This window comes from Protopterus annectens, chromosome 9.part0, assembly GCF_019279795.1.
Source record: "Protopterus annectens isolate FY-2018-M chromosome 9.part0, PAN1.0, whole genome shotgun sequence".
Classification (NCBI taxonomy): domain Eukaryota; kingdom Metazoa; phylum Chordata; order Ceratodontiformes; family Protopteridae; genus Protopterus; species Protopterus annectens.
Window position 1 is genome coordinate 1,921,630,173 of NC_056743.1, and position 16,269 is coordinate 1,921,646,441.

The 16,269-nt window shown below is 41.5% G+C and overlaps 1 protein-coding gene across 1 annotated transcript in view; it reads left to right on the forward strand.

The window, feature by feature from the left end:
• CACNA1A (calcium voltage-gated channel subunit alpha1 A) overlaps nucleotides 1-16,269 on the forward strand; it is a 3,713,953-nt gene that overhangs the window by 3,368,152 nt on the left and 329,532 nt on the right. Inside the window, exons 30-31 of the mRNA XM_044082385.1 lie at nucleotides 13,825-13,941; nucleotides 14,070-14,135. Of these exons, the coding sequence (XP_043938320.1) occupies nucleotides 13,825-13,941; nucleotides 14,070-14,135 (183 nt within the window). The remainder of the gene's footprint in view (nucleotides 1-13,824; nucleotides 13,942-14,069; nucleotides 14,136-16,269) is intronic.

Consider the following 16,269-nt stretch of genomic DNA (forward strand, 5'->3'; position numbering starts at 1 on the left):
TTGTATTTGGTTTACTCCACTCCGGGATAGTCCTTGGAGCATGTGCAGAATGTGTCAGTGTTTGTTGTGTCAATATTTTAACATCAGTATTCAGGGTGTCGATGTAGCTAGTCATTTGTCTAGCTGCCCAACACCCATATACATAAGTGTGTGTGTGTGTAGGTATGATTATATAGGTGGAGAAAGTAGAGAGCGAGGGAGCAGAAGTCATACAAAGAAGTACATCTGTAGTGTAAAACAAGATATTCATCATTAGACCACTGCTGTAATAGCATATAGCTATAATGGGACATATCCTTTCAAGGACTGTTTTTACAGCCACTATATGAAATGTTTTAGGTGCCTTCCACTTGCACCATACATCCAAGGAAGTTTGAAGGTTTGCTGATATCAAATTAGATGTATGGGTGACAAAACTTTCAACTTTCTTGCTGTGGAAGATTTCAGTCAGACTTGGTCTTGACCTGCATCTTCAGTGGTTCGACAGTCACATTATTCTATCTTTTGGACAGATAAGTACCTGTTAGGGGACTTTTCTTCTATATTTTTTTTTTTGAGAAAGTAGTGATTTACTCTTGCTTATGTCTAGGGGAAAAGAAACATGAGTGTTTGACACATTCCTTATAAAGATTTATATATAGCTTGTTTATTTTGTTTAGTGGAGTCAAATGATGTTAGATTGTGTTATATTTGTTTATCTTTTACACCAAAAACCAGCTTCCTTAGCATTTACCTTGAGAACCAGCAGCTTAAGGCATAATAAAACTGCTTGTGGACTCCAATGCCTGTACCCCAAATGTCCACCATCTGGTTTCGAAGAAAAGGAAGATGGTTGTAGAGGTGTCCAAATTGGTTTTCCTTCAGTCTTTCTCCCTCAGCTCATAATGGATGACTCCTCTGGGGCCCTTTTTAGACCTTAAACCATCCATCTCTGTCTTCTGACCCCTCTGATGCTACTCCTAGGTCTGCCACCAAGAGACAGGAGTCTAGTACATTTTCTAGTGCTGGACATATGCCTATAACTGAGAAGGGAGAACCATGAATTGTGATATCCAGCAGGTTTGATGGCATCTTTCAAATGCTGGTGGGTGAAGAGGTACCAGGCTCTTGTACTGAAGTCCATGCATTTGATGCAGTTCATAGTCTTAATAAGAGAAGTCAGAAAAACAAAATATCTGTCCTTCTTTCCCTCCATCTTTTAGACAGTCTGAAGAGGAATGGTATTCCCTTCCTAAAGGTCTTTGTAAGGGCTTTCAATCACTGAAATCTGCAGTAGCTGCTTCGTCCCATTTAAAAAGAATGAGGTTTCCATCTCCTTTTGGTACTGACCTTCAATAGGACATTAAAGAGATTGGTATGGACTGTGTTCCTAGGTGGCTACCCCTAACATTTTATTGTCAGAGGCTGCAGAAAATATTTCTTCAGATACCCCAGTAGAGGAAATTTCATTTTCAAACAATTTTGGTAGAATGAAGGACCTTTTCCAATGAAAAAGGAGAGATTTCTGGGACCCAGAAAGGAAATGCAGTCTTTTGTAGATAAACACATATAAGCCTTTGTCCATCCCTCCTGTAATAGGTGCTTTTGAGGATGCCTTTAATGCAAGATGTTCTTCACCTGACAGTCAGCACTCTGCACCCAAGAAGCTTAACATTCTTATAAAGTGCCACAGGCTGAAAAGTTTATTTTTCATAATCATGTGGTGGATCCATCGGTGATTTCCTTGGCCAAGGATGCCACTTCCAAACATCTTACTGCTAGTAACTTTGTGTCTTCTGATAAGGGTGGAGGTGGTTTTGACAAATTTGGCAAGATAGTTTAAACCTTCCAAAACATACCAACAATCACAAATAAAGGAATTCCTTGCCCAAGGGAGCAGAAAAAGTACAGTTGTGTGCACCTACTATAAATGTAGATGCTCAGGTGTATTCACTGTTGCAGTCATCACACTTGGGTTATCCTGCCAGGGGTAGCCCTCAGTTGGCCCAAATACCAGAGGCTTAGTATTTCTGCGTCAGTTGCTGTCACTCCAGGACTGATGTCAGGTCATCAGTGGTGTAAAAACAGGCAGCCAACGCCATTACATCCGTTTTTCTTTGCCCCAAATGTCAGGAGCCCCCAAATAGGGAGCTAGGTTATGGTGGAATAACACCACCAGTAGAAAGTAAATACCAAATAACACTGTAAGGAGTGAGGGAGAGAGAGAGAGAGACAGGGGAGATGGAGGGAGGGAAACCAGGACTGCAACAGTGAATACACTCAAACATCTGCATTTATGGTAAGTGTACACAACTGTACTATGTTCTTCATGTTTCACTGTTGCAGTCATCACACTTGGGGTGATTCCCAAAGCTGAAGAAATGGGTGGAGGCAGTCAAGAAGAGTTGGGGCTGGCTTGTATGCCCTGCAGGACTGCGGTTGCAAAGCCTGCCCTGGATTTGGAAAAGATAGGCAGGTGGTAATGCTTGGTGAAGTTATGAACAGAATTCCATGTTGCACTCTCCAGGATGTCCCTGGTAGGGACCCCTCTGAAAAAAGCTGCAGAGGTGGAAGTTGCCCTAGTGGAATGTGTTCTGACCCCCTGTGGGGGTGGTTTCCCATGGTGTTTGTAACAGAAATGGATACAGTGTGCTCTCCATCTGGAAATTATTTGTTTTGATATGGCCTTGCTCTCTGCCCCTGCTGCAAAGTTGACTAGTAACTGGTCAGATTTCCTAAAGGGCTTAGTCCTATCCAGGTAGAATCTGAGCTGTCTGTGCACATCTAAAGAGTGCAGGATCCTTTCCCACTTATTTTGAGGTTTAGGGAAAAAGGTGAGCAAATTAATATATTTGTTGAGAGCCACATTGGACACCACTTTAGGGTTCCACAGCCATCAGTGCTTGTAGCTCATACACTCTTCTAGCTGAACTGATGGCCAGAAGCAAGGCTGTTTTCCAAGAGAGGAATTTTAACTCTGCTGAAGTTGCAGGCTCAAAGGGCAGGGAGTGGGGTGAGCTTTTCCAACACAAAGTTAAGGTCCCAAGCAGGGGTAGGGCTCTTCTGGGTGGCCTTAAGTTGTTAACCCCTCTAAGGAACTTCTTGATGAGGGGGTGTGAAAAGAAAGGTGGCTCTGTGCTGTAATGAGCAGAGATGGCAGAGGCATGGATTTTAATAGAAGAGAAGGATAGGCCCCTGTGAAGCAGGTCTGCTAGGTAATCCAGGATGAGAGGTAAGGAGGGCTGTGCTGGTTCAGCTCCTTTATCCTCGATTCAGGAGCAATACCTCTTCCACTTGTCAGCATAGGATTTTCTAGTGCTGGGTCATCTGGCTTCATGTATAACGTTCAGGACTTGCTTGCTTAAGCTGGCCACTGGGGGAGAGGTCAAGGAATAAGCCAGGCTGCTAGTTTCAGGGTCTGCAATTGTGGATGCAAGAACTCTCACTCCTGCTGGGTCAGGAGAGTTGGAATCTGAGGGAGGTACCATGGAGGCAACGGTGACAGACTGCGCAGTAGTGGGTACCAGTGTTGGCGTGGCCAGTCTGGGGCAATCAGGACTGCCCTTGGTCTTTCCTTTCTTATTTTGAGTAACACCCTTGCAAGAAGAGGTAGAGGGGGAAATGCATAGATCGAGAGGTTTACCCATTGGAAGGAAAGGGCATCCACTTTCCAGGCCTTGCTGTGAGGTTCCCTGGTGCAGAATTTGCTGAGGTGGTGGTTGTTGTGGGAGGCAAATAGGTCCAACTTCATGGTACCCCAATTCTGGGTTACAAGGCTGAAGGTGTTGGGGTTTAATTGCTACTCATGTGGGTCTAGGAGATTTCTGCTTAAGTTGTCTGCCAGAGAGTTTTGGTTGCCTGGCAGGAATTGTGCTAACAGGTGAATCTACATGGCTGAAGCCGTGTGCCAAAGGGTCATGGCTAGCCTGCATAATGGGTAAGAGTGGGTTCCTCCCTGCTTGTTGATGTACCACATCACTGTGGTGTTGTCTGTTTTGATTAGTAGAGGCCCAGGAGAGAGTAGGGGTCTGAAAGCTGTCAGAGCATGCTGAACAGCTAGCATCTCTTTTTGGTTGATGTGCAGATGAATTTGATTTGGGCTCCAGTGGCCCTGAATGCACCTGCTGTCCAGGTATGCACCCCAGGCATAGTCTGGTGCATCTGTGGTTAGTGTCTGGGTGGTGTAGGGTTGTGAAAAGGGAAATCCCTTGTTGTGGTTGCATGCTGCTGCCCAGCAAAGAAAATTTTCCTTAGACAAGGTATCATAGGTATAATAGTTTCCAGGTCCTATAAATGTTGACACCAAAGGCTTTTTAAGTACCATTGAAGTTTCTTCATATGCAGTCTGGCATATGGAAATAGTAGAATACAGGAGGCCATGAACCCTAGAGCTTGCAGGATTTTCCTTGCGGATAACTGGGTTCTGGTGGCCAGTTGAGAGAAGTAGACTGTCAGATAGGCTTGATTTTCTGAAGAAAGGAATGCCATCTGGGATGCTGTGTCCAGGCTTGCTCCCAGGGATACAGTTTTCTGACTGGGGACTAGTTTGGATTTTTTTTTGTTTCTAGTGTACCCCAGTGAGGTCAGTTGATCTTTTACAAATGTCAGGTGCTGCAACAGCTTTTCCTGACTGTCTGCCTGAATCAGGCAGTCATCCAAGTAGAGGTACTTTGAATATTTGAATATTTCTTTGTCTGCAAAAAGCAATGGCTGGAGCCAAGCATTTTGTGAAAACTCTGGGAGCAGTGGATAAGCTAAAGGGAAGTGCAGAGAACTGATACTGCATAGATGCTGCCCTGAAACGTAGATATTTCCTGCAAGAGTCTCTGATTGGGATGTGCAGACTAACCAGACATCTTTGGCTAGCATAGGAAGAAGCTGCTGGAGGGTGAGCATTTTGAATTTTGGTACCACCAGGAAGGTGTTTAGAATGGATAGATCTAGGACTGGGTGCCAGGTGCCCTCTTTTCTGGGTACCAGGAAAAGTCTGGAATAGAAACCGTAGCCTATCTGGTCTGCAGGAACAGGCTGGATTGCCCTCATGGAGAGCAGGGAATGAACTTGGTTTTGTGCCTCTGCCCACTGGTTTGGAGGAAGATCTGGGAACCCTTTTAGGGTTGGCAGTGTGTGGAAATAAAATTTGTACCCCTGCCACACTATGTTGAGGACCCATTGATCGTTGGTGATGGAAACCCAGTTTTTTGCATGGGAGGCAAGTTTTCCTCCTAGGGGCCAAGCAGGTGGGCAGAGGTAAGAGGTGGAGTTGAAAAGTCATTGTGAATTCTTACCATAAGGAGGTGGCTTAGCACTCCCTGTTTTAGAAGTGGAGGTACTCCATTGCTTAGATCTCTGCATTCCCTGGGCCTGCTGTCTGGGTGTGTCTGCTTCCCCTAGGTCAAGTCTGAGCCAGCCTAGAGGGGGCTGGAAAGGACCAGTGTTTTAAGGGCCAATGCCTACTGAATCTCGGAGGCTGGACTTGCAAAAAGTCTTTAACTGTGCATAGATTTAGCTTTTTCTTCCATCTTTTTTAAAACCTGTTCTGCCTTGGTGCCAAACAGATTGTCTTTGTTCAGTGGTGCATCCAGTAATTTTGATTTGACATGGTATGGCAAGGTCGGTTCCATAAGCCAAGCATGCCTTCTAAGTACATAACCTCTGACTGCTGCCCTGCAGTATGCTTCTAGGGCATCAAACCTACATTGCAGGGTATGCTTAGTAACTTGGCTTGCAGAATGCATAAGCTCCTATAATTCTTTACTTTCTGCACAGTCTGGAAAGGTAGATAATTTTTGCTTAATAAGTTCCATAGTAGGTTGCTGGTATTTCAGCATGTGGAACTGACAATTTAATGCTCTAATGGCAAGAGTTGCAGAGGTGTGTACTTTTTTACCCCATCTGTCTAAAGCTTGGGAATCCCTGTCCCAAGGGGTAGGATTCTTAGCTGTGATTGGTTTTATTCCTTTAGGTTCTTAGGAGATGCTCTCTGGGTCAGCAGTAGGATTTTTGAAAATAAATGTGTGGGAGTCAGGGACTCTGTAATGCCTGTTAGGTTTCCTAGGAGCAGGAGGTAGAGTATCAGGAGTTAAACTGGATTCCATGAAAACATCATCCACAACATCCAGAAGAGGAGGAATAGCTAAGGGTCTGTGCTGTGGTAAATCTAAAAATTCCAAGTCTCTTTTTGGACTGAGTTTAATCCTGGCACTCCCAATGAAAATGCTCTCTCAAGGTATGTAGGGTTTCACCAAAAGAAAAATCCTTTGGAGGAGAAGCAGAAGGAATGTATTCCTCTGTATCTGAATCCTCATAAGCAGATAAAGGCATGTCTCCATAACCAGAAACCTCAGAGTCACCTCAAGAGTCGTCGGACCCTTGGTCAGATAAAGCTGCTGGGGACAAGTCTCTTTTTCTTTTTGAATGGGTAGGCTGGCTTCCCCTGATCAGCATGATAAGGTCTTCTACCATTTTGAGACTGAGGCATGGAAGCAGGTGCTTGAGCTTGGGTAGTCGTTTTTTTAGACGTAGTTCATACCCTGGACCTTAGAAACTCAGTAGTTTAAGAAAGAACTGAAGACGTGAAAGAAGTTGTCGGTTTGTGTCGAATATCGGTAGTGAGAAGAACTTCTTCAAAAGCCGGTGCCTGCACAGTGGCTCCGGACCCATACAAAGTAGAGACATCCACAGGTTCTGTAGTCAGAGTCTCGCGGCGTACCGGACTCCGAACGGGTCTTAGTAGTAGCCTGCAAATTCATAGAAGTGGGCATCAGGGGCTGCGAAAGTGCCTGACTACCGGCGAACTGGCAACTAGCTTAACGGAAGCATCATCGGCAGTTTTGAACCTGTGCAGTCTGTCTCTGTCTTTATTCTTACTTTTTTTGGAAGATCGGTAGTCGGATGGCTTACCGAAGCCATTTCGGAATACAGAGATCGAGAGCAAAAGTTTTTAGGTACGATAAGGGCCCGACAACGTATAGTTCTGGCATTGAACAAAGCACAAAACTGACAATGAGGAACGTCGTGGTCTGGGCCTAAACAGCTGATGCAGTAAGAATGGAAATCTTGGTGTGGTATTTGCCTTCCACAAGCATAGTAATAAGTGTATCTAGTAATATTAAGGTTAGCTTGAGCACACTCTGATTTTTTTTAACTATTGGAATAATATAGTAGCACCACTAGATGGAAGTAAAGTACTATAGAATGATTTTGTTTCCATCTCATATGAACATAGATTCCTATTTTATATGCTTTATATTAAAAATGTGTTTTAAAGGCTTTTATTTTCAAAAAATATTTTTAAATAAACGTGGTTTTAACAAAGTAAAAAAAAATAAATATATATATATATATTTTTTTTTTTTTTCAAGTTACATAGTAGATGGGTTATATTTTAATTGCTGGCTTTTATATTAGGTTAATTGATTGTAAGTTTTTATTGGATAACTGATTATGTATGATATAAATTGAAGGATGGGATGGGGCTGTTGTAACAAATCTGATGAAGTTCTACAAATCTGATAGAAGTTCTATTAGTGAACGAAAAAGACGGTGATAGTTAAGCGTTTAATGGTATTGCATGATACTGGGACTTAATAAACATCTCTGTGTTGGTTTACATCTCCGTGGTTCTCCTCGGTGCTTATTTTTATTTTATTTTGAGACAGTTTATACTTTTAATACCTTTGCTTTTAGAACTGTCAACTGTCAGGCTCAAATGGCAAAGCATCAGCTTGCATCCTTTGCTGGCATGAGCAAGGTAATTGTAGATTTACCATCGTCAGACATTAAATCCTCTCTGCTTAGTATGATATCTTCTTTAACACATGCATTCTTATCTGCAGCTGGGTCAGTTATGCAGAGATGCATGGCTTAAATCTCAAAATATACCATCAAGGCACAAATTTGGAAAGCTCCTTTAGTCAACGACATACTGTTTTTTACTTTTTCAGCCGACGTTGTGAAATGATTTGATGAGGGAGCAAACTCATCCAAGGAGTCAAATAGATATTTTTAGTTTCCCATTCCTAAATATAATAGGAATTGCCCTTATAGTCTTGGACCCTTCTATAGAAAATCTTTTAAACATCCCTATGGTATACAACAGTAATAAAAAAAAACACTGTTTTTATACTGCATGGCAGTTATAAGAAAAAGGGGTGCTCTGCCCAATGCCAAAGGCAGTCAAAGAAAAATGCCAAAGTATCCTCCTCTCCACCCTGGTCACTCTCTGAATCTTGCAGATAGTCTTACTCTCTCTCTGTGTTCACATCTGGAATCAGATCACAACAGACTCCTGGGTGTTGGAAATTATCCAGAACGGATACAGGTGGCAGTGGAACTCTTTTCTTCCTAAACTAGGCATTCCTCCACACCCAGAAAATCAAACCCATCTTTTCTGTCCCATCATTTCTCACCCATTATCTGAAAAGAGTAATAAAACATGTCTGAGACTCTAAAAAAAGGAAAAGGATTTTATTCAAGAATTTTCCTAGTGCCCAAAAAGGAGGAATTTGGAGACCTGTAGTGGAACTCTTGTTTCTTAAATCTTTACATAACAGTTTCAAAATTCAAAATGCTCACCAACCAATCTGTATTTCTCCTGGTTTTCCCTTTATATATATTTTTTACTCTAGACATGAAAGATGCCTATCATCACATATCCATTCACAGAAACATCAAATGCTTTTTAAGGTTTATTGTTTCTGGTTCACATTTTCAATTCTCTTTGTTACTTTTTGTTGTTTAATGGCTCTGAGGATATTCACAAACTGTCTAGTACCAGTAATTGCTTTTTACAGACTGCAAGGCATTTAAATTTTTCTGTATTTTGACTGGCTTATTTTTGTATACTTTTTTCAAAACTGACAAAAATCTCTGAAATTTGTCAAAAATCTGTTTCAAAGTGTTGGTTTTCCCTCAGTCCGGATAATCCTTATTCCTTCTCATAGAATCACATTTCTAGGATACCTGCTAGACATCTCAAATTATGGTTTGTCTTGCTCCAGAAAAGACAACTTTTTATCACAGCCATTTCCTGCACTTTTCCCATCAAGCAATAACTTCTACAAGGGAGTATCTCAGGATTTTGGGATACATGCTTTAGACTATCTGGATGATTTCTCTAGCTAGACTATACATGAGGAAGATACAATAGTTTCTCAAATCAGTATGGATTTAGTATCAGCACCCTCTGTCTTTCCTCTTCCAGTGATCTACTTCATAAGGAAAGAACTACTATGGTGTGCAGACAAAACCTTACTGTATCCATATCTTTCAATTTCCTCCAACCCCACATGAGTCTGCAACCATGGATGCTTCAGACTTTACCTGGAGGCCAGTATCCAAGAACATCAAAGTACATGGACTTTGGGATCATCATGTCAATAGAAAACACATAAATGTCAAAGAAGTAATGGCCCTGATAGTGTACTAAATACCTTAAATTATATGTGGACACCAGGACCCCACTTCAGGTAACCACAGACATGACTACAGTGATGCGGTATATCAACAAACAAGGGGGAACTAAGTCCTACCCACTATATATTCTTCCTATGTTAGCCAGGGAATTTTATACTTTCAGGCTGCATGCATTCCATCAGAGCAGAACACTGTGGCAGACTCACTAAGCAGATCCAGGACACCCCCCACAAATGGAAGTAAGACCTCAGAGTCTTCTAGGAGTCAATTCATCTGTGGGGAATCCCACAAATAGATCTGTTTGCCTCCACCTGAAGAATTTCTGCTCCAGGACACCTTACGGAAGGGCCTGGAAGACAGACATGCCTTTTTTTTCCATGGATGCAAATGTTCCTATATATCTTCCCCATAGGATTGATGTACTGACACTGGACAAGGGATCACTGATCCACTTCAACCTCCAGAATTTTCATTTGACTCTTTGGATGATATACTTTTGACTCCTCTAATAGGCACCTTTATTACACTGAAAACTAGCTCTTTTAGCATTTAGAAAACCTGCTGCTAGAAAATCCTATTTTGCCATGTGGATGAGATTTTCTAGTTGGTGCCACATAAAGAACCAGGACCCAAACAGAACACAAGCACCACTGGTTTGCCACTGTGTGAATAGCTCAAGTCAGACTTTTCTTATTCTTCTATAAAAATTCACCTTTCAGCCATTTCTACTTATATATAGATCCCTCACTCCTTTCTTACTTTTACCAAATTAAACAGTTTCTGAAAGGGGTTTTACATATCTTTCCACCAAGAAAACAGGTGGGTCGTCCCTGGGATCTTAACTATGTTTATAAAAAGCTCGCTTTAATTCCAGTTAAGGCTGTCCATCAGGCTGATTTGAAATGTTTAGCTTAGAAAACTGTTTTATGTACTGCTATGACATTGACTAGGAAAGTATCTGAGTTGCAGACTTTTATGGTGAACCAACCCTTTCTCACATGTCATAGAGACAGGGTACCTTTAAGAATGAATCATTCCTTTGTGCCAAAACATGTCTCAGAATTTACTTTGACTCAATCCATCTATCTGCTTGTGTTCATTCCTAAGCCAAAAAATAGGAGAGAAAAAATCCTGCATACTTTGAATGTCCACAGACAGCTCAGATACTACACTGACAGAACAAAAGATGTTAGAGTTTCAGACCATCTCTTCATTTCTTTTGCAGGAAAGAAAATGGGACAACCAGTGTCAAAGCAGCCAATACTTAAATGATGATCACATTCCATTATTTTTTGTTACTTTTATCGTGGTAACTCTCTAATGCAGATGACTAAACCTGACTCTGTCAGAGCTATGGCTACTTATAAGGCTTTTTCAAAAGGGGTGGACTCTAAAGCTGTTTTACAGGCAGGCACTTGGTCACTTGTTCATATCTTCACAAGGCACTTCAAGATAGACTCTTTCTCTAGGGCCAGGGCAGAATTTGCTAGGTCAGTTCTCCAAGGGTTCCTGGGCTTTGACCCTCAGTGCTGCTCCCTGGCTATCCAGGCTTTGGCTGTTGTCCCACATAGCTATATGATACTGCAACAATGATCTAATAATGAATATAGTCCAGTTGTATAAGTAGCTTACCATAACAGGAAATGTTTGAATAGATCACTGCTGCAGACATATAGGCAACCCTCTGTCCTCCCCATTTTCTTGTTTCTGTTCTTTTTTTCTTCCTTTGTGAATTTGCAGTGGACAGAGTGAGGTTCTCTTTCCCTTGTTCCACTTTTCTCCTAGTACATTAATATCAAATTTAGCAACCTTGCCAGGTTGTTTTTATATTTTTAGCCTCTTTTTTTCTTTTTTAGAGTGGCAAGAAAGCTGTAAATTTTGGTGCCTGTATGTCTGATTTTATACTAGTACTCCATCAAGCTTCCTCTGATGTATCGATGTGCATTGAAGTTGCCCAGAGAATTTAATTTACTGAATGTCAGTCCGATCCTTAGCAGGACATGTCCCATATAGCTGTATGCTACTGCCACAGTGATCTATCTCAACATTTACTGTTACAGTAAACTACTTACACGATTGTACTTGCTGTCTTTGCTTAATTGTATTCACTGTCTAGTATCTGTAGACAGGGTTTCCTGCACACCAAGTGCTCTAAAGGTTTTATTCATTGTATTATGTGACATTCAGAGGACAATCAGACAAGAGCAGTTGTTAGAATTCTGTAGCTTGTCTTTGGAGACTTTAGTAAGGATTCTGGCTTTGTCATTTAGGCTTTGCCAGATTTTTATTTTCTTAACTAGATGCAGCGTAACCTAGGCCATGTGTCATAGACTAAATGTGTTTGAGAAACAGTTGGATATACAATGCATGAAGCAGCTTGGTGTATGAACTAAACAACATTGTAACATTATGGTAATATTAGCCATTTCTGTAGTTTATTAAGATAAATCCATGGCTACAGTGCAGGTGACTGGAGTTTGATTAGTGATTTAACTGTTTGTAAGAACTGGCCAGGGTATATAGCTGTAAGCGGCTTCTACTGTCTTGCCCATCCTTGGGGGAGAGGGAGGGGGCTCTGGCTCGCCAAAAAGTGGATGCTTAGTGGGAGCAATAGATGTTCACCTAGTGGAGTTCAAACCCGCTGAGCCCACACTGTCGGTAGTGCATTTGCACTAGGTAGCCAAAAAGAATTGGGCATGTGAAGACACACTACCCCTTCAGGAGACAGCAGTCATGGAGCTTGGAGGAGCTGGTAAGGGTTTCCTCCTAAGGAGAGAAGGTAGGCCACCTACAAGGACCAGAAAGCAGGCACACTCCCTACCAGCCCTGCTTTTGCTGGGGAATGAAGGACCAGTCAAGATTCCCAGGCAGAAATGAATTGGCTATATGGCTTTCACCTAAGCTAGGGGAAGCAAAAAAAAATTAACGTAGTATTGCATGAGCAGTGGAAAAAATATCTGAAATATCTGCACTCCCATCTCCTCAGTACCATTTCAAGATTATTAATGTTTAATGACCATTGACCTGAAATATCCATAGTCCCGTCTCCAGAGCTAAAATACATTAGTGTTGCCAGGCATACTCAAAGTACACTTATTTCTGAAAGTATATTTCAGAAACATGGCTAGCAGAACTCAGTATAGCTACAGTTGTTAAATGTCATGTCTGCTGCATACATATATATACTAAGTGGTTAAAAACAGAAATATTCCCCAGACTCCAGAGACTAACAGTTGAAAGTGAAGTGTTTACATCTTAAGTGTGTATGTTGGGGGGTGAGTGCATTTTTAAATATTAGGCGAGTGTGGAGGAGTTAACATTATGAGGGTTAAGTAGAAAATAAAAATGTGTAGTGGAGTCTCACTTGGTGTGTTTTATAGTAAAAAAAATATTGTCATTCAAAATTTAGTAGCTAGTCCCAGGAATTATACTGCATCTATAGCAAACATTATTGAGTCACTGAGGTGAAGTGCTGGATTTGCTTGTCAGTGTATGACCCTGAATGCGCTATATTATCTAATGCTAACTTCACAGCTTGCAATGTGTGCATACATAGGAGCATAACATATACATGTAAAATAGTCAAGTTCACAGCTGCTGGACTTGTTAATTTTTCTGTTTTTTTTTTTTTCATTCTCTTTCTAACCTCTGCCTTGTTCCTTTTTTGCTGTTTCTCTTCCCTCCTTTTCCATCACTCTATGTATGTTTCTCCTTCCCTTTTTTCTTTTTGCTTGTTTTTTCTCTTTTTTTCACTCTAGTAATCTCTCCATGTGCATTTTACATGTTTGAGCAGACTCCATGCTTTAGCTTGCTTGTCTCAAAGGTCAGTGCATTTGGTTGTTTGGGGTAAAAATAAAACTCAATATTTACTCGATTGGATGATGGTTAGACACGGGTTTTTGTTTTCTTTCATTCTTTTATCTTCCAGACTCTTGTCAGTTTATTTATTTTTTGTTTAGCTTTTTTCCCCCTGCTTGAGGTGCAAGATCCCCTATTTGTGGTCCTGAGTCATTTGTCAAAAGAAATAAAAATGTGTTTTGAATCATTATACAAGGAGTCTTCTCATGTTAGAAACACATGTAACATGCTGTCTTATGTTTATGTTTTGTCCTTTTTTTTTTTTTTGTGTAGTGCATGTACCTTTCAGGGATCTATTCCATAGGTGTTGCAGTGGATTAATTTGTTTGCACCTGTGCACCGAAATTCTGTACCTTCTCTCCAATAGAAACGAGGTGTATTTTAACATGATAAGACCCTTTACATAAATGATAAACTGTAGAATACTCACTGGTGTTTATAGTTGTCATGGTCCCAAATAGGGGAATACTGCACCCATTTTAAGAATATTTGTTTTAAAAAGTTATGAAAAATAATTCCATTACTTCTGGAAACTAATGCTAGACTGCTTCTTATGGCTTCATTTTGTAGAACAATTTTATCAACTTAAGTTTTCTACGACTGTTTCGGGCTGCCCGACTGATTAAGCTCCTTCGCCAAGGGGAAACCATCAGGATTCTTTTGTGGACATTTGTGCAGTCTTTCAAGGTGAGGCAGATTTTTTTTTCTTGTTTTTGCTTTTCATTGAATGACAGTTTGATTGTTTGCTTTGGCTGTATTTTAATTCTTTTCTACTAGTAATTCTTTCATACCTTTTTTTCTCACTGCTCCCATAGGCCCTTCCATATGTCTGCCTCCTGATAGCGATGCTTTTCTTTATCTATGCTATAATTGGAATGCAGGTAAGTGGTTGGCCATGTTGTTTATCCAGCTACTGAATGTTCTCTTCAGCTGTTGGTCTCATCCTTCATCTTCCCAGGTGCAGGGGTGCAACAACATTATTGAGAAGATCTGCACCCATGTTGTTCATCAACTTTTTTTTTTTCATAACTGTGTCCCGCAGCCTCTCCTCAGCCATCCAGTGTGCGTTCCTTGACACCCATCTGACTTACACCCCTTCAGACCAAAGCTCTCTAAGCGGGGAAATCCTTACTGCAAGCAGTCAGGAAAGAGTATGGAGAGGAGATAAAGGTGTTTTGATACTGTGCTGTCTTAAGCTGTGAAGGGATTTTTTTTTTAATAACCTGTCAACTGCTCTTCTACTTCACAGTGCACATTAATTATGCACACAGCACTGGAGTCATTGGGCTCTATTAGCGACTGTTAATCCTTTGCTGTGAATCCTTTCTCTTTCCTCCTAGGATATACTATTTGGCAAAAATACTGCTACTCCCTAGCCCCCTAGTCGACTCTTCAGAGATCTGTTTAACTAATCAGACTCAATCACCTGTGGTGTGGTCTGGACTGTAACTTAATGTTTGTGAGCTTTTTCACAGTTTCTTCATTAATAGCATTGCCTTTAATTTCTGTTCCTATGTAACAGTAAATGCAGATCAGGTATAAATTCAGCATGCTGCTGCAACAGCACTGTTTCTTTATTTGATGATACCTGGAGAAAACAGGTGAAATAAAGTTAGCTAATGATGAAAGTCAGATTAAAGCACTGCTGTGCTGTTTCACAGCCACTGCTCTTATATTCTTACTATAGACTGAAATTCTTACAGCAACAGATGTATGTCTTTGGATAATATAAAAGAACTGATGCTTAGAAGTGGTTGCTGGTTCTGAAGTGAAAATGACTGAGGCATTATTGGCCAACAGATGTGAATTATTGATGTTAAGTTGTCTATCTCGCCTTCATTCTTGCTGGTTGGGTTTGGAGCTGATCCTCGGCTCCGACTCGGCCATCTTCAAAAGCTCGAGAGCTGCTTACTGGCTCGAGGCCCCCTCCTATATCCCATGATGCCTGGCGCTAGATACCCAGATCTCGTTTGCCGCTTCTGCTACGAGGTTGCGTTTACTGGCTCAGGTCGTAATTTTCACTTTGTTCTTACATTTAAGCCTTTTTTGTACTTTGTTAGGTATACTTTTATTGTTATAGCTCAGAGTAGATTCTATAGCAGTTTGTTAGTGTTTACCCCCCCTTCAAAACTTGTTTTCTCCTTAGAGAGTTTTTCCTTTCCCTCCCCCACCCCCGTTTACCTTTCAAAGTAAGCCGATTTAGTTAGAGGCTTATCATTGTTTTATTTTTAAGGTAGACAAAAGTTTTCCTTTTAGTAAATTGTGGTAGCTTGTAGGTCTTATCTTATTATAGTGTGTGTGTGTGTGTGTGTGCTGTTAGGGTGTGGTAACTTGTGTGAATTGTGTGTATTTTTTTCAGTTACCTACTCTCCACTCTACTTGTTATTTGTATTTGATTTTCCTTTATAGGAATGTCTAAAGACACAAAAGTGTCTGGATTCAAGAAGTATGACTCATGCTGTCAGAAAATGTCTTTGACAGATGGTCACACTTCTTGTGTCTACTGCTTGGGCTCCCTACACCTGCAGGACTCTTGCTCGGTGTGTCACGCCTTTAGTCCAAGAGTCCTGCAGGAGTGTAGGAATAAGCTTATCCTGAGGGGTTTGCTTAAACCTGAAGGATCACCGGCCAAGACTCAGTCAGTGAAACCTTCTAGGCCATCGAAGCCGTCGGCTCCCAGCTCGGAGCCGTCTCCGGGTATGGCTTCTGCTTCAACTTCGGTTCCGGCTGGAACCGAAGTACCTATCTCTATGTCAACTTCGGCTCCGACTGGAGCCGAAGTACCTATCTCTCAGTCTGCTCCGACTCTTCCGTCAGAACCGTCAGGGAGTCGGAAACGCTCCAGGTCACCATCATTGGAGTCGATACACTCGGTTCCAGGGTGCTGAGTCATCGATCCCACTCTTGTCGGTCATCTAGGCTATCTGACCATGATTTGGAGAGAGTGGTGAGCAGGCTTTTAAAGTCGCAGGCCCTGGCAAAAATGCTATCCAGCCCCCCTCACCAGGGTTCGGC